At 51.2% G+C, this 19,291-nt stretch overlaps 7 protein-coding genes across 7 annotated transcripts; 2 read left to right on the plus strand and 5 right to left on the minus strand.

Moving 5' to 3' along the window:
• Nucleotides 1–130: 130 nt before the first annotated feature.
• On the plus strand, nt 131–2,353 carry LAESUDRAFT_643979 (uncharacterized protein; the record flags this gene model as incomplete). The annotated part of the gene is made up of 4 exons (XM_040903818.1): nt 131–242; nt 294–483; nt 543–611; nt 667–2,353. The coding sequence occupies 4 exons, from the start codon at nt 131–133 to the stop codon at nt 2,351–2,353; spliced, it is 2,058 nt and encodes a 685-aa protein (XP_040768443.1).
• Nucleotides 2,354–2,433: 80 nt separating this feature from the next.
• LAESUDRAFT_345824 (uncharacterized protein) lies at nt 2,434–3,252 on the minus strand. The gene is made up of 4 exons (XM_040902105.1): nt 3,053–3,252; nt 2,906–2,992; nt 2,682–2,851; nt 2,434–2,621 (listed from the first exon to the last, which is right to left on the minus strand). Exons 1-4 carry the CDS (start codon nt 3,126–3,128, stop codon nt 2,514–2,516), a joined length of 441 nt encoding a protein of 146 aa, XP_040768444.1. The 5' UTR covers nt 3,129–3,252; the 3' UTR covers nt 2,434–2,513.
• A 121-nt stretch (nt 3,253–3,373) lies between these two features.
• On the plus strand, nt 3,374–5,389 carry LAESUDRAFT_734502 (tRNA guanosine-2'-O-methyltransferase; the record flags this gene model as incomplete). The annotated part of the gene is made up of 10 exons (XM_040910519.1): nt 3,374–3,570; nt 3,624–3,868; nt 3,933–4,009; nt 4,089–4,205; nt 4,261–4,317; nt 4,375–4,441; nt 4,493–4,630; nt 4,687–4,783; nt 4,836–5,061; nt 5,114–5,389. 10 exons carry the CDS (start codon nt 3,374–3,376, stop codon nt 5,387–5,389), a joined length of 1,497 nt encoding a protein of 498 aa, XP_040768445.1.
• Nucleotides 5,390–5,449: 60 nt separating this feature from the next.
• On the minus strand, nt 5,450–10,983 carry LAESUDRAFT_721073 (uncharacterized protein). Its single transcript, XM_040907949.1, has 22 exons — nt 10,659–10,983; nt 10,230–10,593; nt 10,107–10,160; nt 9,038–10,050; nt 8,249–8,983; nt 8,089–8,198; nt 7,995–8,039; nt 7,708–7,937; nt 7,540–7,656; nt 7,407–7,485; nt 7,045–7,353; nt 6,954–6,990; nt 6,805–6,901; nt 6,674–6,755; nt 6,492–6,615; nt 6,433–6,439; nt 6,338–6,376; nt 6,266–6,282; nt 6,055–6,216; nt 5,848–6,000; nt 5,750–5,796; nt 5,450–5,698 (listed from the first exon to the last, which is right to left on the minus strand). Exons 1-22 carry the CDS (start codon nt 10,812–10,814, stop codon nt 5,596–5,598), a joined length of 4,080 nt encoding a protein of 1,359 aa, XP_040768446.1. The 5' UTR covers nt 10,815–10,983; the 3' UTR covers nt 5,450–5,595.
• A 215-nt stretch (nt 10,984–11,198) lies between these two features.
• LAESUDRAFT_741138 (epsilon subunit of F1F0-ATP synthase N-terminal domain-containing protein) lies at nt 11,199–11,856 on the minus strand (the record flags this gene model as incomplete). Its single annotated transcript, XM_040911126.1, has 4 exons — nt 11,199–11,327; nt 11,384–11,472; nt 11,524–11,677; nt 11,734–11,856. 4 exons carry the CDS (start codon nt 11,854–11,856, stop codon nt 11,199–11,201), a joined length of 495 nt encoding a protein of 164 aa, XP_040768447.1.
• Nucleotides 11,857–12,231: 375 nt separating this feature from the next.
• On the minus strand, nt 12,232–15,994 carry LAESUDRAFT_346053 (uncharacterized protein). Its single transcript, XM_040902107.1, has 9 exons — nt 15,866–15,994; nt 14,734–15,810; nt 13,314–14,679; nt 13,158–13,259; nt 12,825–13,107; nt 12,693–12,767; nt 12,559–12,634; nt 12,354–12,502; nt 12,232–12,290 (listed from the first exon to the last, which is right to left on the minus strand). Exons 2-8 carry the CDS (start codon nt 15,762–15,764, stop codon nt 12,484–12,486), a joined length of 2,952 nt encoding a protein of 983 aa, XP_040768448.1. The 5' UTR covers nt 15,765–15,810; nt 15,866–15,994; the 3' UTR covers nt 12,232–12,290; nt 12,354–12,483.
• Nucleotides 15,995–16,540: 546 nt separating this feature from the next.
• On the minus strand, nt 16,541–17,322 carry LAESUDRAFT_692989 (uncharacterized protein; the record flags this gene model as incomplete). Its single annotated transcript, XM_040906146.1, has 3 exons — nt 16,541–16,837; nt 16,897–17,086; nt 17,151–17,322. 3 exons carry the CDS (start codon nt 17,320–17,322, stop codon nt 16,588–16,590), a joined length of 612 nt encoding a protein of 203 aa, XP_040768449.1. The 3' UTR covers nt 16,541–16,587.
• Between the last annotated feature and the right edge of the window lie 1,969 nt (nt 17,323–19,291).

A 19,291-nucleotide genomic window follows, 5' to 3' on the forward strand; every position in this document is an offset into this window, starting at 1 on the left:
TAGCAGCCTCACGAGCTGCAGCAGCTCGCCGCGTCTTCCGAACAAACGGAAGTCCTCCGACGCGTCACATGCATTGGCGGCGCGCGATGAGCACGTCAGCAACAAGAAACCCAGAGTATCTTCATCCAGCATGCGACATGATGACAAGATAGAACACGTACAGGATCAGACGCATAAGCACGGGATGTCGTCCGAGGACCACTATTATTGTCATCAATGCAACAAGAAACGCGACGCGTCTGGTTTGTCGTGTAGGTTTCTTCTGTTGGCCATAGCTAACTCCTCGCTCGCAGACATTATTCACTGCACGCACATGATCCCAAAGGCTCATGTCCCAGACGTACGATGCAAGTTGAAATACTGCAGAGCTTGCTTGAAGAACAGGTACAATGAGAACATCGACCTTGACAAGGCTCAACGGCCGAGCGCCCTTCCCAAGAAAGAGAGGGAGAAGCACGTCCTGACAGACGGATATTGTTATCAGTGAGTCTACTCATAGTCATCGACATCCCGTCACGGGATTTTTTCATGTTTGTTTCTAGATGTCCTAAGTGTCGGGGGCAGTGCAATTGTCGCGTGTGTCGCAAGGCGAGAGGACTTGAGCCTACTGGGTAAGAAATGGGCAACGTAATCTATGGCGGTGTTGGTTGACTTTCTGCTTAGGAGAATGTCTGCATGGGTTAGAAAAAAGGGTGCAAAGCCTGACGTGCTACCGAAAGGACGCAAGAACAAGACCAAGAAAGCAGGCGCTCCCCATCCTCAGATTGATAGAAAAGCATCGAAGCGCATTGTCGAGCCTCTCCAATCCGGAACCACCGTGCCCACTATGCGCAAAGTGCCTAAGCCGACGGCTGTGTCCACAGTGAAAGCTGCGCCAAAGCCGGTCTGGAGCAGGGTCTATACTCCTCTTACGAAAAGCGCCGCGGAGACACGCATACACATTCGCGAATTTTTGCTGCGTTTCTCTTCCATGCTGGACCTCAACAAGAGCCAACTGGAGGAGCTTGAGGAAATATCAGGTGCTGGCGCAGATGACGTTTGGGAGATGAACAATGGAGAAGAGATGGTGGGCTGGGTCAGCGAAACCTGCATCAAAGCGATCGTACTTGGTCTCTTGTCGGTCATCGCAGAAGGCTCTGACAGTTTCGCCATGGCAAAGAGCATAAAAAAGGCCATCGAGGAAGTCCAATCGTCTGGCGCTATCTTGAACAAGATCTGGGGCGCTCTTTCTGTCTTGCGCGACGAGATGCCTTCTGGGCCGGCCTCTGCTTTCCAAATTCCAGATCCACTCCCTTCTCCGCCGAATATTATCATACACAACCTACGTGGCAGCTCTCGTGGAGCCAATGCTGCCAGCGGTGTCTACGTGGCAGTCTCCGCACAGCTAGTGCCTGTGATTGCCTCCTTGATCGAGTCCGCCATCCTAATGCAGCGAGTGAGGGAAGAGATCGATAATGGTGTAATGCAGGAAAAGGAGCTGGCGAAGGAGTTTCGGGTGGCTCTAGCCAGAGAGAAGTCGCAATGGCTGAAGACCAAGACTACTTTAGGCAGTGCTGAACTCAGACTTCAGCGCAAGCAATATCAACAGACCTGCATTGACTTAGAACACGCATATCGTGTGGCGGAAACTACCTGTATCCCACGGTACGCTGCTCTGGGGCAAGACAGCGAAGGCAGAGTGTACTACGCACTCACTCCAAGTGAAGCGGAGAGGGAGGCTGCCGCGCAGCTGCTTGCCGGCAAAGACGGGAAGGTTAAGGTGACCCGCAAGCGAGGTGGCCTGACAGTGGAGGATAGGAAGGAGATGCAACGTTGGTCCTGGTTCATCGCCGTTTGGGGACGATTGCCCAAGGGTGCAATCCGTGCCAAGAATGATGATGAAGACAGCGACGATGACGACGAAAGTGAGGCGGAAGAAGGCTGGTGGGGCTTCTGGGAACCGGCGGAAATTAAGAAGCTCGCAATTTGGATCTCTCAACGATACGAGGCGGATGGCGCCAAACCTACGAACCACGCTCAATCGAACAGCCTTTCGTTCCATCCCGGAGTCAAGGGCAAGAGTGTCGCAGGACGTTCCCGCCCTGCCAGCTCCTCCTTCATCGAGAGTAGTGTGATGGGATCCCGTGAATGCTCACCGCTGTCAGATTTGTCGGAAGATAATGACAGCTTGAGTGAGCTCACGGATGACGAGGAAGAGCAGACTGGGCAACAGAGTGAGGGTATGCGCATTGATTCTCTCACCCGCCAGGTACCGACGAACCACGAGCTCCGAGCACTCGTGCAGGGGCTGAATGACTTTGCCGATCTCCTCCAGTGGAGGATCTCTCGTGCAGGGTCCGGCATGGATGATTAGAAAGTGTACAAATTCATGGATTTGCGCTGTAAGCTATAGAAGTTCTTGCCGTCCGTAGTATCTGATACGTCGAGTACTATCCGAGTATATGCATTAGTACATTTCTTGACGCTGATAACAACATCACAAATAGATGGTATGAATGAGAGCAGGATGTGATTCAAGAGCATTGTCGGACAATGACAGCAGCAAAGTCGTCCTGATCGATAGGTCGCTCTACACATCTGGATAGTCGTTGGGCTAAAAGCGTTGCGAGGAGATGCTTGCACTGTCATCAGAAAGTAGGGTATCAATTAAATCCGCGTGACCGGAGATGTCTATAGCTTACCATGAGCTGAGAGTCGGACAGCAATACAGAGTATGCAAAGGCAGGGCATGTGCAGTAGCATCCAAGTGGATTTGGACCAGGAGACAGTAGCTCGGGGAAGACACTGTATGAGGCGGTTGACCCTAGCACTTCGTACTGTGGTCGACCCCAAGGTGTTTTGTACTTTATAACTAAGGAGCCAGGTCAGAATGTGTAACTTAGAATTCCTATTGTCGCCAACAAACCGCTATCTTGATCTATAAGGTCCAAGGCGGCAAGTAATAAAGAATCTGGGAAGAAAGATCTCAACTGTTCCAGAGCATCGTCACTAACTGGGCATAAAGTCTCCAGTTAAAATAGCTGAAGATTTGCTGAAATTGTGAATGACTCACCACCATCGGAATCGATGGAAGACAACACTGCCAGCAACACAGGAAATAGCTCTGATGAGCGCGTCACCATGACCATGACATGATAATGGCGAAGGGCGACTAGTCTGAAGACGATGATATCACAGAAGCACGCACATCCAGCGACAATAGCGCGATAGTAGTAGAGTACGCGAGAACCGACAGCTATAACGTTGAAGTTGTGGCCCGCTCTGTGGCCGGCGTTTGTTTGGTTGGCAAGCCTTTGCCAAACAACCACTTCCATATTGGGAATTGACATTCAGGCCACCGTCTAGTACCGACCAATTGCCGACCAAGGCGAAGATGGGCCAGAAATACCTGATCATCTTTGCGCAGGCGCATGCAGATTTCAGAATACCTGAATTGCGGTCCGTTGCAGAACTATATGGGTTTGATCTGACACTGCCAGAGGAGATCGACATATCAAGGCCGTTTCTGGTGCTGGAGCTCGCGTCTGAGGAACATGCGAGACTTCTAGCGAGGAGATGTATCCTCATCAAGTAATTCATGAGTGTTTCTCATAAAATACCGAGCTCACCGTGCATCCAAATAGATCATTATGTGAGTTCTATGCTCAAGGCGCGACTTACGAAGAAGTGCATGAACAAAATCATCTTCTATGCAACGCATGGTCACGCTACATCGAAGATACTTCGTTCAAGTTCATCGTCACCGCATACAATCACACAATTCCACAGAGTCGACAAAAGGACATTGTGGAGAGCTTTTCGTACATGGGCTTCCTGGGCAAGATTGATATGAAGAACCCTGAGATCATTATGGTTGTCTATGAGGAATGTACGCAACAATCACACCCATTATGCAGTGTACGCCATCAAATAATAATGTATTTAATGCGCAGATATCGACAAACATGGAACTACAAGAGACAGATGCGAAGGCGACGGAGACTTCAGACAAGTCTACTTAGGCAGGTTGGTGCGTTCGCTCTATCGAACCTCTGCAATCCTATTTCCTTGAATGAGGATGCGAAGAGTAACACGGAAGGTGCATGTAGATAGAGGAGGGTTCTGCTCGCCCTCTCGTCAAGAAGTTCGACGTAAAAGGGCGCACATATTACGGAAATACCAGCATGGAGGCAGAAATATCGCTTCTGATGGCGAATCAAACCCTTGTATGTCATACTTTGTCAGAAACCGTCGCGAACTAAAACGAGAGCCACTTCTTAGGCGGCGCCAGGAAAGCTGATATACGACCCATTTATCGGCACAGGAAGCATGGCATATGTGAGTGCCAACACAGACCTTCCTGTGATTGTCATCAGACATAGAGCGTCTTTGCAGACTACCGCACATTTCGGTGCATTGGTGTACGGCTCTGATATTGATGGTCGACAGATGAGAGGAAAAGGTGAGTAGCAGGTAAGAGCCTTAGTCTACTGCAGCTTAATCTGCATCTTAGACAAGCGGCCTGGAATCATACGCGCTGCGGAACAGTACGGAATAGCAGATCGCATTGTCGATCTTTGCACTTTTGATGTGACACGCAATCCATGGAGATGTGGAGAGCTCTTTGACGCCATAATAACGGACCCTCCATGTGGGTACATTCTAGTTCCTGGACGTACGTATTGCATGTCTGACCGATCCAAAAAGATGGAGTCCGTGCGGGCGCAAAACGCTTGGGCAGGAAAGCTCGTCCCGGTAAGACACAGCAAGAACCGACGGTGAAGCAGTCATTCGTGAATCGATCGTGAGCAGTCGCGTCTTTCAATTGACTCGTGCTAATTCGTATGGCCTCGCAGAGATGACCAGCCATATTTACCTCCAACCAAGCCCTACGAGCTATCCTCCCTCGCATCAGACTTGGTCGTCCTTGCACGTTATATGCTCAAGCCAAATGGCAGACTTGTCTTCTTCCTACCTACTGTGACTGATGAGTACGAGGAGTTGGACGTACAGACAATGATGTGCGACGGCATGGAGGTTATCTCAAACTCACTGCAAAATTTTGGTTCTTGGGGCAGGAGAGTGCGTGCAGGGATCTTTTCATGTCGTTCATCGTACTCAAAATCCTTTACAGCTGATCACTATCCGCAAAGTTACTACCGAACGGTATTTACAACCGAAATTTGCGTCAAAGGATCTTGTTGAAGAGGGCTCAATGCATGTTCCCGCGCACAAAGATTTCCGAGAAAAATATTTTCTGGGTTTCAAGAAGAAAGTGCAGGAAGAAATCGTCGACAGTCATGAAAGGTTTTCGCCACCGAAATCTGACGCGGAAGAGCCTATCAAGGAGAGCATCTCAAGTCCTCGTGCTGGTGAAGATCCCGTGGAAGATACCCTCAGGGATTCATGAACGTTCAGAAGGAAATTGCCGGCAGTTGCGGTTCCGGATAATGCGGGAAAACACACTTGCAGCGGCGTATTGGAGTCTCTAATCATTGTCATAGAAACTACCTAGGCCTGTCGATCTCGATGTAGAAGAGTTGACCAAAATATAGCGAGCAACAAATTTTGCGAGATCTCAAGAATAACTGAGCGAGCAGCGCAAAAGGCGGATGACTAACGTGGCGATCGAAGAGATGCAGAATTTGCCACCTGGCCACTATTATCGATGGAACGTGCAGTTGCGGCGATGCGGAAGTTCATCGGTACAACAGTATGCCTCGTCGACTGTCAACTTCGCTGACTGGCCCAGTCAAATTCGACAACTCACTCATAATATGTCTGCACGCCGGCGCCTTCCATCACAAGAATATCTCCCTGGAACGTTATCAGCTAAAGGGGGGCATGAACGATGGACCTTAGGCTTACATGACGGAGGCACAGAGTAAGCGCATTCCTGCTGAGGCCATTCCCGGTGCCTTCCGTGTAACGACTAAGTAGACGGAAGTGCATCTTTGCACACGACCCCAACGACAACGATGCAACGGTAGGGCCCAATCCTACCTCGTTGTCAGTGTGGAACTATCATTGCTCCGTTAAGCAATGATGGGCAGGCTGGGGTGAGCTATCACTCACTGCCATGCTCTGTTTCTCCATATATGCTGCACTGAGGACCTCGTTGAACCCATATTCGTCATTGAGAGCTTCTTTGATACGTTGGTTGATGAGATCGCGAGCTTTGCAAACAGCACTCGGTGCATGCTCCCAAGGGACCGTGTGGTCTGTTCCTCCGACATACTATGCACGGTTAGCGAGATTGATCATACGCCTGAGCGACACCTCGTACCTGGTATGGTTCGCCGCCTATGCGCAATTGCAAGTGTTAGCATCAGTGGAGAATAGAATATTTGTGACTTACAATTCTGTGAGAAATAATTTGTCAATAGTGTACCTCTGCCTGTGACGAACTCTACACGTATGCATATGTACGACAAAAGAGACAAATGATCGTACATTTGTGCTGAATGAAATTCAGTCCAAGAAGATCGAAAATCAGCGGTCTGGGTACATACAGCTCGTAATGGCCATCTTCGGAAGAGAAGCTTGCCACTTGCCGCTTGTTCTTGATACTCTCGGAATATTTCATCGGCGTCTGCATTGATCGGGATCTTGCCGACGATCAAATAGATTCGTCCGCTGCAAGGCATCTCAGCGCTGTTAATTGGGGGAGAGGAGGATGTAGGGAGTTACCGACCGGGAATGCGGAAGTAGGTACGTGTGTACCATACTGAAGGAATTTCCCGTCTTGAAGAACCTGTTCTGGGCTACTACGATTCCTGAAAGCCAGTTGAAGCAGGTTATGCTTTATAGAGATGTTGAACTCACCAGAATCTGGTGCGACCCAATGAGTGTGGAACTTTGGCGTTCCTTGACGCCAGAATTCATTCGGCTGCCTGATTCGTCCGGGAATCGCGTGTGTCTCCTGTATCAGTTGTGAATCAAGTCATAGGCAATCTCAGGAGCATGATTTGTACTCCACAATATCTGCACGACCAGTGCTCCCACATATACCTATTTATCATACGATGAGCGAGCTAAGTTCAAGCAAGACAATCAAGAAATGACCTGCTAGATAGACGTCCACATTTGACGCAATGCCACCCCTTGCAAAAGATACGACTCGTGGTAATACCACCTTGCACTCTCGTCACAGGTAAAGGAGGCCTGAGCTGCTCCATTTTTTCCGGGGCGAAGTGCAGCAACTGAAGAAAGTCCGCGGAATATTGCAGATCTGCTGGAGGGTGGTCGCCTTGAGATGTCCGCCAGAAAGCTTCACACTCTGGTGACAAGCAGATCCAATCTTGAACGTAAATCATCGGTGATGTTTTTCGACAGAATCGACACATGAATGCGATAAGATCATTCTCTGAGCAGCTATCATCGCCACTTTCAGCAACAGCAGGCACAAGACGAACCAGGACTCGTACCATGGTGGGTTGAGTCTGACTGACATGTCTGTAGCAGCAGCGGGGTCATGGTCTTCGGCTGAGGTTGTAACATCACAAGCTTCTGAACAACCCTCAGTCTGGCGGTCCAATGTGAGATACCAGTACACGTCACCTTGTCCCGAGCTATGCGCTGTCAACCACCAAGGAGTACCTTGCTCTTCACACCATTGGAAAGCGAATTTGTATCGAACTACATACCCTCGCGCGTTACTTGCCGGTTGTCGCTCAGCTACAATAGATTCATCAACGGAGAGAACCCTCGCCTATCGGTGCAACTTACCCCATGCATGTGCGATACGATAAAACCCAAGCACAACATAGGTATACCGGTCCCCAGCCAAATCGTATGGAAACAAGCTATATTTGTCATCCACCAAGAGAGCAATGGGGCGACCTAGACGATGTGTGTTCAACAGGGCGCGCACGGATTTGTCCTGCGCTTGTTGGTCATCCGCTTCTTGCGCTTGACTGGCCCCGTCCTTTGTATGCAAGCTTTCTGCCCTACCGCCACTGATCGGTTTAATCTAAGAGATCAGCACAGGTAGTTCAGACAGATAGTGCACGAACCCATGCGATACGATAAGGCGGCCCTTGTGGGCGAAGACATCGCGACTTAAAACGTGTGAGCTCCACCCTGTTTTCAAGCCAACGAGAGACGTACCTTGAGGAGAATGCACTCAATAGGTAACCCTTCACCATGTCTCTTATGTAGTATACGCCACCTTGATAACTCCTAAACCAGTCGAAGGACTCACAGACCTCTTGTCTCGACTGGATAGCGCATCAATATGATATCGCGTGGATATCAAACCTAAACAGACCTCTGCCCAAATTGGCGGTTTCACGTGTAAGCGAGGTCGCGGAGCATCGCCATGAGTATCAGACACGTAAAGCGCTGCAGCTGCGGGAGGCGCAAAGGACTGCCGGAGATACTCTGGCGCTGTTTCGAGTTTGGACGGTCGGTGATCATTTTCGACGGCTGTTGCACTGCGAGAAGAATCGCTTCGAAGAGTCTCCACGTTGTCGCTAACGATAAAATATGGTCCACCTTCAACGTATACGTTTGCGCTGCCCGGATCGGCAAAGGTGCGCGTACTCGACTCTCTGAAAGCGGCGATTTTGCTCAAGGGAGTGTAATCTTCGCTCGAGTCGGGTGGCAAACCTTGTGCGCCATTCTCGTCGGCATCTTCCCAATCGCTTGTTGCCATGCCCGGCGCGTCCATACGCAGAATCTCTTCCGTTGCAGCATCTCTGATAATCCCGTCAAAGTCGGAAAACGTGGCGGGTTGCCCTAGCGCGGACGGAGTCGATACATCGTGCACTCGGGCTGCGATTGGACGGCCTAGACGGCGAATTGGTAGCTTCACAGTTTGACGCGGGGTGCTGGAAGCGGAGGATTTATCAGGAACTTTCTCCGAATTCGCAGTATCGAATACGACTCGATCGCGCTTGCGCGTCGTACTGGCACGGTGATCGGGCGTGGCTTGAGGTAGTACATGCTCCAGATCATTCTGGTTGGCTTGTTGAACAGACACAACAGGTCGAGCAGAGCCCGTCTGAAAGATGTTCAATTAAATGGAGTGATGGCGGAGTAGGAATGAATGACGTACGGAATGGGTCTCGTTGAGGTACTGCTCCGAAGAGACGCGCTGCATGCCGCGCGTTTGTTTCTGTACTCCTGCTGCGCTCGTCAATGCAGAAGCCAATTCACCACCCATAACGTCACTGTCACCGCGCCGTCGCTTCGCATCCCGGCTTGGGAGTGACTCTTTCATTTGCTTCTTGTTGCCTCGGTCTGATGTTTGGAACCTCCCGTTCTTTGCACGCTGTGGGTCATTCTTATGAATCCTCCCGAGCGTTCGTTTGTTGCGTGATCGAGATGACGACTGCTGAGTGGTAGCTGCAGACATTCCACGAGGCGCTTCACGTCCAATGTTGCTCTGCAGCTGGCTAACCATGCTTTCTTGTTCCCCGCTTTCTACGACTGATTGTTGAGTAGACACAAGTACGAGTTGTGCCTTAGCGATAGCCGGGAGGGCCTCAGAGGGACGCGGGTCTTTGGCAATGGACTTAGATGTCTTCTTCCTGAGCGTTCCAGACTTTTCCTTGCCGTGCATCGGCTGGCGCACAGGAACTTTGATAGAAGCCCTGGGCGAATTGTCCTGCGCTTCTACTCCGATTTGATCATAACGACTTTCAAATTCGAACATGTTCATGTCTTTGGCTAATACCGAGAGTCTGTCCTTATGCGCGGCGAGTCTGCTGGACAGTCGTCTCCTAGGAGCTTTCGAATTGGCATATCGCACATCGCCGAGTTGATTTGCGGGCGTGTCGGCTTCCAAAGAAGCATCTTTGCTCGTCAATTCTGTCAGTGATGAAGAATCACTGTCAATGACATCGGGAACTGACTCCAAGCGGCCAGGAGCAAGAGATGATGGCGCCTCATGATCAGATGGTGGACACCACGACGACGGCGAACCAGTAGCATCAGTGTGTTTACGCTTGCTGCCAATAATTGTCAAGCAGCTTGACTGGCCAGTTTGAGAGATCGGAAGAAACGGCTGTTCCGCAGTGGCAGTGGTTGGGGTATCTTGAACGACAAATTTCCGGTCTGATAGTGCATCTTGCCCGACGCATCAGCGCTGAACGATTACGAATGCCAACCGATAAATCCCTCACCATCTTGAGGCTCGTTGGAATGATTCTCAATGCTCATTGAAAGCTCTTGAGCGGCTGAAACATTTTTGCAAACGATGTTACGTAACTGTTTACTTCGAAAGTACCTTGAGGATTGAGAATCACCTTCAGCCTGACTGACCTCGCCATCAGAGGGATCTGTGAAATCGACGCGTGCTCGCTTATGCTTCTTCGGCTTCTTCTGTTTTCTCTCTTTGGGCCGGCTATCTGACCGCAATGCCCCCAAGGCGGCGCTATTGATATGTTGGCCTCTCAAGGTGTTGGATGTGATCAAATACGCGAAATTCCTATTGCGGCGTTCTTTATTGAGATAGCAGATTGCGTCCGATCTACTTCCTTGAGCGAGACGCCAGTAAAACTCGATGAATATTGCAAGGCCCCCATTTTCGACTGATATCTGCTGTCGATCCTGGAAGTCATCGGATTGGATCGCAAACGCGAATTCCAGCCATTTTCGAGCTGCAATGCGCTGAATAGAACGTTATATATCGTAAATGAACGCATCGAGTGGATATATTCTTATATTGTACTCACATCGTCTGGCCCTAGCTCGTTCTCCATTCTCTTGTTCCAATCGATCACGCCGCGACTTCTACTGCTGCTTGCCTCCTTGCGGAGGCAGAACTGAGTCAGGAACGGCTCATCTAGTAGAAGATCGACATCGTCCAAGGTCAATGGTAACCTGAGCATTGTAATACGGGTATAAATGGCGCAGCACACCAGCGGGTAATTGCAGGGTGAGCGAGGAAGGGTAAATGTGTTATCGCGTAGACGCTAGTATTGGTGATGATCGGAATTGCGCGAAAAGCTCCAGTCGGTCTGGCCTTCAATTGCGCAAGCTTCTAGCAGGCAGTTCACACAAGGCGTGGAAGTAATGACGGAGGAATACGCACACGAAGACTCCGCGAAAAAGATAGAGACGCTCGTCTCGGCATATTCCGACGAAATCAGTGCGAGCGAACAGGTGCGGCGAGTGGACTCGGACACGTCTTGGGTCGAAGGAAGGAGTACGGTGGTCAGGACATCACACGGTTACACGTCGCAGTAATACACCATGGATTCATTGATGTGAATTTACTTGGAGCCCAGTGCGTACTGCAGCGCCTCGTACACATCCGCCTCGATGCGAGCCTCCATCTTATCCTCTTCTGAACCATTACCAGAAGCAACCTTCAACGCCTCGTGCAGATTAGCACGAACGGCCTACAATAGCATGCATCAGATACTAGGAAGGTCCAAAATATACTTTCAGAACGCACCTCAGGCGAGAAGTCCGCCAACGGTGCAGCCTCCACCGCATTAATGGTCAGTTTATTGTTGGGATGCACAGTGGCAAACCCGCCAGACACTGTAGATATAAATGAGGCAGACACACAGTGTGAGGATACGGCGTGCGCACCAAACCACTTTTTTGACGCATTGCCCGGCTCAACGACCTCAACGACACCAGGACGAAGAGGCTCGATGGACGGAACGTGGTTCGCGAGAACACCCATGTCTCCAGTTGCAGCAGGGAGGTTCACCTGCACGACTTCTGTCGAGGTGAAGATGGACTACATTGCGTGCATCAGTCTCCGGAAAGCGGCATTAAGAACAGATCCCGACACACTTGGTGAGGCAAGACCAAGGAGAGCTTGATCTTGTCAGCGGCCTCCGCATAGCCGCGACGACCAGACGCAAACGTCTTGGGCGCCCTCCGGGCAGCAGACGACACAAGGCGAAGCGCAGACATGGATTCAAAGACTGTGCGGACTGTGCGGGACGATGAGCTCGCACGGGCGTTCGCTGGTCCGGATGATGCCGGGTGCTGATGACACGGTCACATGAGCATCGCGTCCCTGATATATGCGCGTCGCGCATCGTATAGTCGTGCTTCGCAATTTACAACAGCGGGCAAGGACAAGAACTGCAGTGTCATAGTGGGCTCTCTGCTAAAATCACCACAGAATCATCAAGACTACCACGAAGTCACTATGACCACATCAGATTCATATTCTCTTCTCCATCTCATGTGAATGAAGATGCCGGCCTCGATGCTGTTGTAGGACTAGGCAATGGTCGCCTTCCTCCTGCAGGAGGCGGTCCTCCAGATATGGGAGGTGCGAGTTGCAGCTGTTGATGACGAGGCTGACCCTGCATATTTTGCCGCGTCGAGGATTGCAGGAGCTAGATCAAGACACGTCTCCAATCAATACACCTCTCAACGTGAATGTCAAGTCAAACACAGACCGCGCCAACTTGTTTCTGTTTGGCGTAAAATGCGAACAGATCTGCGATCTGCTGCTCTAGTCCCTGACGTTCTCGCTGCAATCGGCCAACCTCTTGCGTCATCAGGAGGACTTCTCTGGTCAGCTCTTTCTTAAACTCCTCGACATGGACTAAGAGCAACGCTACGGTCAGTCAAGGAGTCATGTACCTTATTGGGCTGACTAACTTTGTACGTTGATGGCGGTAGCTTCTTTCATCGCTTCCACGAACCTCAACCGTTCCCCACGGATCTCGTTGGAAAGCTCTAGCAATGATCTATCAGACATGTCCACATAAAACGACTTACTGTGATCGACTTACCAGTGCCAAGAGTACGCAACATCCGTTCATGATCCTGCCTCTGCCTATCTATAAGGCCAACCACAGATTCAGTTGCTGGGAATGAGTTTCAGTCCTGCGATCAAATGGGAAGAGCATTGACATGACACATACTAAGCATATTTCGAGCCTCTGCGTTCTTGCGTAGGTCTTCCTGAACAGCAGCGATTAACCCATTGACGGACGCATGCAACGCCGTAGACTGCTCTTCACGACTCTGGTTCTCGATCAGCAGCCTGCGGATATCTCCCAGGAGGGTGCCTGACGATCGCGGCTCTTCGCCTTCGGCAGATTCTGCCAGCTCTGGTATGGGACCGAGGTCCTTACACAGCTGCTGGATGCCCGCGGCGACGCTCTCGATGTGGGAAGTTCCGTGGTTGACGAAGGCTTCGAGCCACTGCGAATTGTCAGTACGACATCTCAATCATCTGCCGCAACATGTCTTACAGTGTTCAACTCATTGAGGTATCGTACACTGTCTGTCTGCTGCTCGTTCTGCTTTGCCCATTGATCTTGCGCATTCTGTAATAGTAACAAAATTTCTTCAATCTGCAGAGAATGCTGGTGAGACAGACAGCGACAGTCGAGCATGACAAGACAAACTTGTTGGTTTATTTCTGCGCTTGGCTCCTCTCTCTGAGAAGAGAGACTATGACTGCCCTCTAGGTTGTCATAGAACGCAATCAGCTTATCCATCTTCGCGTGCATATCTGACAACCCGGCAGGCTCAGCGGCAGCTGACGGAGCTGCTTGTTGAACAGTCCGCAACTCTGAACGCAACGTCTCCAGCTGCTCCGTGATGCTAGACAAATCCACCGTGGGTTGCACATCTTGCGCGGGTCTACGTCGGATCTCCTCCAGGATCTGGTTCACCCTAAGACGTATATCCTTTATGGTAGTGCCATCAACCTCGGATTGTCCTCGAAGGTGGCTCACGGACTGTCCTACAGCCTTTACCATGCTCTGCAGCTCGATGTTTATCGGATCCGGATGCGGGTTTGGCGGCTCGTCACGAAGTACCACAGGCGGCTTCCACGCGCTGGTGTCCGTATCTAACCTTATGATAGGACGACGACTAGGTTGCGGATCAGCTTCCTGCAGAACGGATGCAGGGAGATCTGCTGATGTAGGCGGGCCGATCTGGGAAGTATCGTCCGTGGAATACCTGGAAGCGGGCGATATGACAGTCGTATCAAGAGCGGAAGGTTCATGTAGAGTGGATTGCTTCATCGCCGGCCTCCAACGTTCATTGGAAGCTGTCGGCGTCCTTGCGCTAGAAGGCTCCGACGTTAAACGATCTGAATTCGCTGAGAGCGGACGCGGACTGTACGGTGCAGATGTCAAGCGATCCGAATATGCTGAGAGAGATGACGTAACACGCGGCCCGCCATACGAATCAAGTATCGAAGAGGCACCCACGCTCGAAGCGGGACTTGCGCAAGGATTAGTCGATCCTGTGTCCGCTGCGTTTCGAGCACGCATAGGAGTAGGAGATCCGATGGAGGCAGGAGAGGAACGCACAGGAGAAGAGGGTGATTCCCCTCTCTCGAGCTGTGCCAGAAGCTGCTTGACCATCGAGCGCTGATCGAGATTCCGGATCGAGGGACTCTGCGTTCTTGTCGGTGTCGAAGGCGAAAGCAGAGAAGACGGCCTGGTCGGAGTCGTCGGCGGCCTTGGAAGCGGAGAAAGCGCAGGAGATGGAGAGGAACGTGTACTGGATGGAATCTGTAATGAAAGCCGCGGAGCTGGGCTGTCTGATGTGGTAGTTGGAATGCTAGGTAGAGCACGGTTGACGTTCAGCTTCGACGAGGGAGTGGCCGCTGGTGTTTCACAAACTGATAAATGGATATTCTGGCGATATGGAGTGACAGGTAGGTTGTCTGCGGCTGCGTTGATCTCTGACATGATTTGGGCGGCAGCCATACTTGAAGCTTCTGTCCTCTCTTCTTGTGCTTGTAGAATCGCATCCCTGATATACGTTTAGTACATGGAGTCTATGTAAAGACAGCATTCTGAAGCATACCATATTTTGCTGACCCACGTTGCTCTCTCATGGACAGACTTTGCCGCGAACGTCTCCCGGGGTCTGCCCTCGAACAACAATTCGAACAATTTCATTTCTCCTGCATCCGATGGTAACAGAGCTCTTTCATTCGGGTCCAAGTCAAGCTGAGTCAGAGACCGAACATCCACACAGGCCTTGAATGAGATGACGTTTGTGTGTGGGTTGCCGTGATGCGTATGCCACGTAAGGAGGATGTGAGTCGAATGAAGCGTAACGTTGCAGTTCGTCCACACTGGATGCATATCGGGAGAAGCGGATGGCGATAGATGGAGAAGAGAGCCAGAATGACGCGCATGTGCCGGTTCTAACGGAGTGGTGCAGATGCTAAAGTTCGTCGAGTCATCAATTCGTTCCGGCTTGGATGTCTGCACGAACGGAGGATATCGAGACGATGAATCCACTGGTATCGACGAGAAAACATCCACTTGCTCAGAAATCGCAGGACGTGTATAGCTGACAGAGGACTTCTTCCTGAACACGGAAAGAATGTTACGGATAGACTGGCGGAGAGGCGAGCGGCCCTTCTCCTTCTTCTCAATCGCAGGATATGCACCAGGGCGGGCCTTCTGCTCCAGTGTCCTAGGGTCGGTCGATCTCGTCTCTGCGCCAGGCGTCATCGACTCAAACCGCCCAATCAGCTCCTTGGTCGTCCGCCGTCGTGTAAGGCCGCTCGAAGTAGACGTCGGGTCGCGTGGAAGGGAGAAATATGGTCCATAAGGCTCCATATCCGGCTCGCCGACCTCATGAAGCACTTCGAGGCGCGTCTCCCTGGGGAGGCATCGTGATGGCTCGGGACTAAGCGATCGGACGCGGACAAAATCGCCAGAAGTCTTCCCTCCAGAAAAGTTGGACTTTGAACCTTGGATAATGGTAGCTTCATCCATGGGCGTCACCAGAGGGTCGGAATCATCGGTGACCGAGCTTGCCCGCGTCATAGGGTGCGAGTAAAGGGAGAATATCTCGGAAGACGCATCGTATGCGCGGGACATTGCGAGGCGATGGGAGTATTGAATTGGCCGACGAAAAGGAGGGAACCTGCGCCTCAGATGTCAAGCGTTGTGAGCGTTGCGATCAAGTCTGTTGGACTCACACGAAATGCTGTATGAGCGATCGGACAGTGGATACTCATTATGTCCACTGGAAGCCATATTCCTGAACATTATGCGTCTTCCAACACAGCTGAGAACCTTCAATGAGCCATTTGAACGTGGTCTGAGCAGTGGTGCCGATAAGCGTAACCAGGGAAGCGCCGCGATTTCTCTGCATTGTGCATGACTGCACTGTTACCGATTAACATTGTTGCCATAGACATGCAACTGCGTTCAAACATTTCATCTTTCGCCATGCTGTAAGTACTTGAAGCCTGTCACGGGCAGGTGCAGCAGAACATAGCGGTTAGGTAGGGATCAGCGGCCATGGGAATTGAAGCACATTCTTCGCAGAGTAGTGAAGCAGCAAGCAAGCGATTGATCCACATAATACAATCTCCGGAAGACTGGCTAGCTGTTGGATGTCAGAGGAACCACCGCTGGGGTAGAGGAGAAAGTCGAAGCGCCATCTGCCAGTGGCGGTGGAATTTGTCGCACGTGATACTAAAGACAGCCGCGGCGAAGAGCTGTCTCTTTCTTCTCGACTTCCTCGGACCTCTTCTCAGTGCAGGACGCTGTGCTGATCATGAAACGCACAAACAGACTTTTGGAAGAACTGTTGTACAACAGCTAAAGGCTGCATGCTAATCGTAATACCGGCTTGCCGTCTACTGCCTCGACTGCAGCCCTTGGAACAACTCAATCTGCACAGCCATCCGTGCAATCAGCGTCTGTTCTGGGTTTGTCGAGGTACAATACATACCTCGGCCTTTGTGATTGTCCGGAGTTCACCTGGTGCTGCAGCCTTCCCAGTCACAGCGCCCACCGCAACCTCCACGGCACGTCCCAACGTTCCCTGCGTCGCGATCCAGTATCTTATCTCTGTAGGGATGACTTCAATCACCGCAACCCGTGGGTCGTGCTGGTCGCCCTTATGTACACCGTCGCCAAGGTCGCCGAACCATGCTGCAGTCCTGCGTTTGATGAGTAAGTGCCAGCAGAGGAACTTGAATATGATGCGTTGATCGCTCACGCAGGGCTCCAATGTTTCGCGATCTTCTCCCTATCCTGGCTGATCTTCGCAATCCCCGCATACGAGGCCCAGTTGGTCGTGGACTGGTCGTAGAAAGAAACATTCACATGCGCATCGTTCTCAATCTCATCAAACTTGGCTGACGCGCGATTAGCAACGAAGACGAGTGTGACCTCTGTACGGCTGTACGCTGCATGAGAAGACACGATAATGTCAGCTTCGGTCGATATATGCGCGTCAGGCCAAGTGCTCACGCCCGACAGGTGCCATTGCACGAGCATGCAGACTGCCGTCCGCGGTGCGCGTCGTGAGCATGCCGGTTTTGACGGCCTTTACGATGGTGTGGAGGCCCTCGATCTTCTCCTGCGGCGTAGCGTTGTTGTTCTGCGCCTTTGCTGTGTAAGGGTCGAGTTCCTTGTTGGCCATAATGACGTCGGCGCTGAAATCGAGTAATAGAGTTTCTAGGAGAGGATGAAAATGGGGAAGAAGATGTAATCTGGTGTCACCAAGGCAAAGATTCTCTTTATATGTGTGCAGATGTTCTGGTGACACCCCGCGAGACGTGGGGTAGATGGCACTCGTGACATCATCGTCCGCAGACATACCAGATCGGGCAGCGTCATTGCCATATTCGGCCACCGCGTCCACCAATCGGGCGTTCACCACACCTTTTCGGACATCGTCATATTGTGCATCACGGCATAATACGCAATAAACCAGGTGAATATATTTTTTGCTTCGATGAAGCCGCCATATATAACAATACAGGAAATCTGTCATTGTGTCGACAGATGTCATAACGACCGAAATGTGACGGAATCTCGTTGTAAATTTCTTTCTAGCGAACTGAGGACGACACGATGCTGAAGATAAATTCAAAATATGTATCTGGCTTGAACTATATTGGATGCTGCTAGTGAACACTTTAGCACCACTTGGGCAAGTAGACCAGCTCGACTGGTAAGTGAATTTACCGGACCAGATTACACCTTGAATCCGTGCTAAAATACGACATATCTAGTGTCATTGCACTCCGCGGACTGTCTGCATGGAAAGAGGATGACTGAGCGCTCACATGCCTTCTTCCAAGTCCCAACAGTGCGGCATCTAGTAGCATATGACTCCACTCACCAATGAGCGTTTAGCTTTAGCCCTTGCCCTTGGCGGATCGCCCACAGTGCAAAAGCGGAAACGACTTGGCTTTTCGCCATGGCGGTATCTGCAGTGACAATAGGCCTCGACTGTACATATCCCCTGTCGTCAGGCAGCAAGGATGTTATCGCAAGTTCATATGACTCAACTGTCATAAATTGCTCTCCGGGTTTTCAGAAGGCCGTAGCCGACAGACAATAACGGCATGGCTGCAGCACAGCTTATTACTCGCGCAACGCGAGTGCATTTGCGCTGAACCGCAAGGCGGCTGTATGCGTGGCGGAGGCTTGGTCGTCGTGCAGCGGCAAAGACTCTGCTCGATAGGTCATGCGGGTCATTACAAATATACTAGCCGAAACATAGTGAATTGAGATACGAATGGCTCCACGAACACACCGCTCGACCTGAACCCTTCAATTCATTCTATAGACAGCGGGCGAACGTTGTGTTGAACAAGAAAGACATTTTTCGTCGATCGATCCATTCACTGCGGTAGATGAGAGGCGAAATGAAGCGGCATGTGCGCGTAGCGCAGGGCTACGCGGGAAGGCTGACCGGTGACAAGCATAAAGTTAGATGGCTAGCCGAGGCTAAGCGAGAACCCAGGCATAGCGAAGGGCGCATCGCTTGCTTGCCGATTGCGGAGAAGGCTATGATAGCAGCGGGCAGCAGAAATAGCAGAACAACTCTCGGCTATGTTCCTGGTCGGCTAGCCCGTCGTGTGTACCGTCGGTTGCGTATTTGACTATCGATCACACCGATCTAGCGGTAGCGTGACGAGTGACAATTGGAGGCGGCAGGTGGCTGATGGCGAACACTCCGTGATGGCCTCGCTGCCGCGCTCAGCGACGACAGGACGTCAAAAAACCGGGAGAATCAATGTCAGGAGATGGGCGTGTTACAATGCTGCATCATGATGTTGAATTGAGAACAGCGCGAAATCAAATCCTCATAGATGAGCTTGTACGCTAACACAAGGTACATGACCAACATCGTGGTGGTTTGCGTGGCAAGCTATTGTATAATTCATGGAATGCGATGCGCACCTGCGCAGCCTATACCCGCTCTACCCCGCCCTCCAGGCTGTCAGCGCCTGCGAAGTGGCACCCCATGACGCGTCAGCCAAAAGGAGCTGGTAACATATGAGCAGTAGATGGGGTCATTCATGTCATGCTGTAATAGCAAGGCGAGGCACTGTGAAGTGCAGAAGACCTGAAAGTCACTCAGTCAGTGCGAGTCTCGA

Source organism: Laetiporus sulphureus, assembly GCF_001632365.1.
Source record: "Laetiporus sulphureus 93-53 unplaced genomic scaffold LAESUscaffold_4, whole genome shotgun sequence".
Taxonomy (NCBI): Eukaryota; Fungi; Basidiomycota; class Agaricomycetes; order Polyporales; family Laetiporaceae; genus Laetiporus; species Laetiporus sulphureus.

Bases quoted from the DNA above. Each gene is read 5' to 3' on its own strand.
- LAESUDRAFT_345824 (XM_040902105.1), bottom strand. From the start codon at position 3,128: ATGGTCATGGTGACGCGCTCATCAGAGCTATTTCCTGTGTTGCTGGCA. The intron at 2,852-2,905 runs GTTTGTTGGCGA...CTGGCTCCTTAG, and splicing joins CCTTATAGATCAAGATAGCG to TTATAAAGTACAAAACACCT. The intron at 2,622-2,681 runs GTAAGCTATAGA...TTCTGATGACAG, and splicing joins TGTCCGACTCTCAGCTCATG to TGCAAGCATCTCCTCGCAAC.
- LAESUDRAFT_721073 (XM_040907949.1), bottom strand. From the start codon at position 10,814: ATGCTCAGGTTACCATTGACCTTGGACGATGTCGATCTTCTACTAGAT. The intron at 8,040-8,088 runs GTACGTCTCTCG...ACACGTTTTAAG, and splicing joins TTGAGTGCATTCTCCTCAAG to TCGCGATGTCTTCGCCCACA. The intron at 7,938-7,994 runs GTTCGTGCACTA...TAAACCGATCAG, and splicing joins CGCCTTATCGTATCGCATGG to TGGCGGTAGGGCAGAAAGCT.
- LAESUDRAFT_346053 (XM_040902107.1), bottom strand. From the start codon at position 15,764: ATGTCCCGCGCATACGATGCGTCTTCCGAGATATTCTCCCTTTACTCG. The intron at 13,260-13,313 runs GTTTGTCTTGTC...CATTCTCTGCAG, and splicing joins GCGCAGAAATAAACCAACAA to ATTGAAGAAATTTTGTTACT. The intron at 13,108-13,157 runs GTAAGACATGTT...GACAATTCGCAG, and splicing joins ACCTCAATGAGTTGAACACT to TGGCTCGAAGCCTTCGTCAA.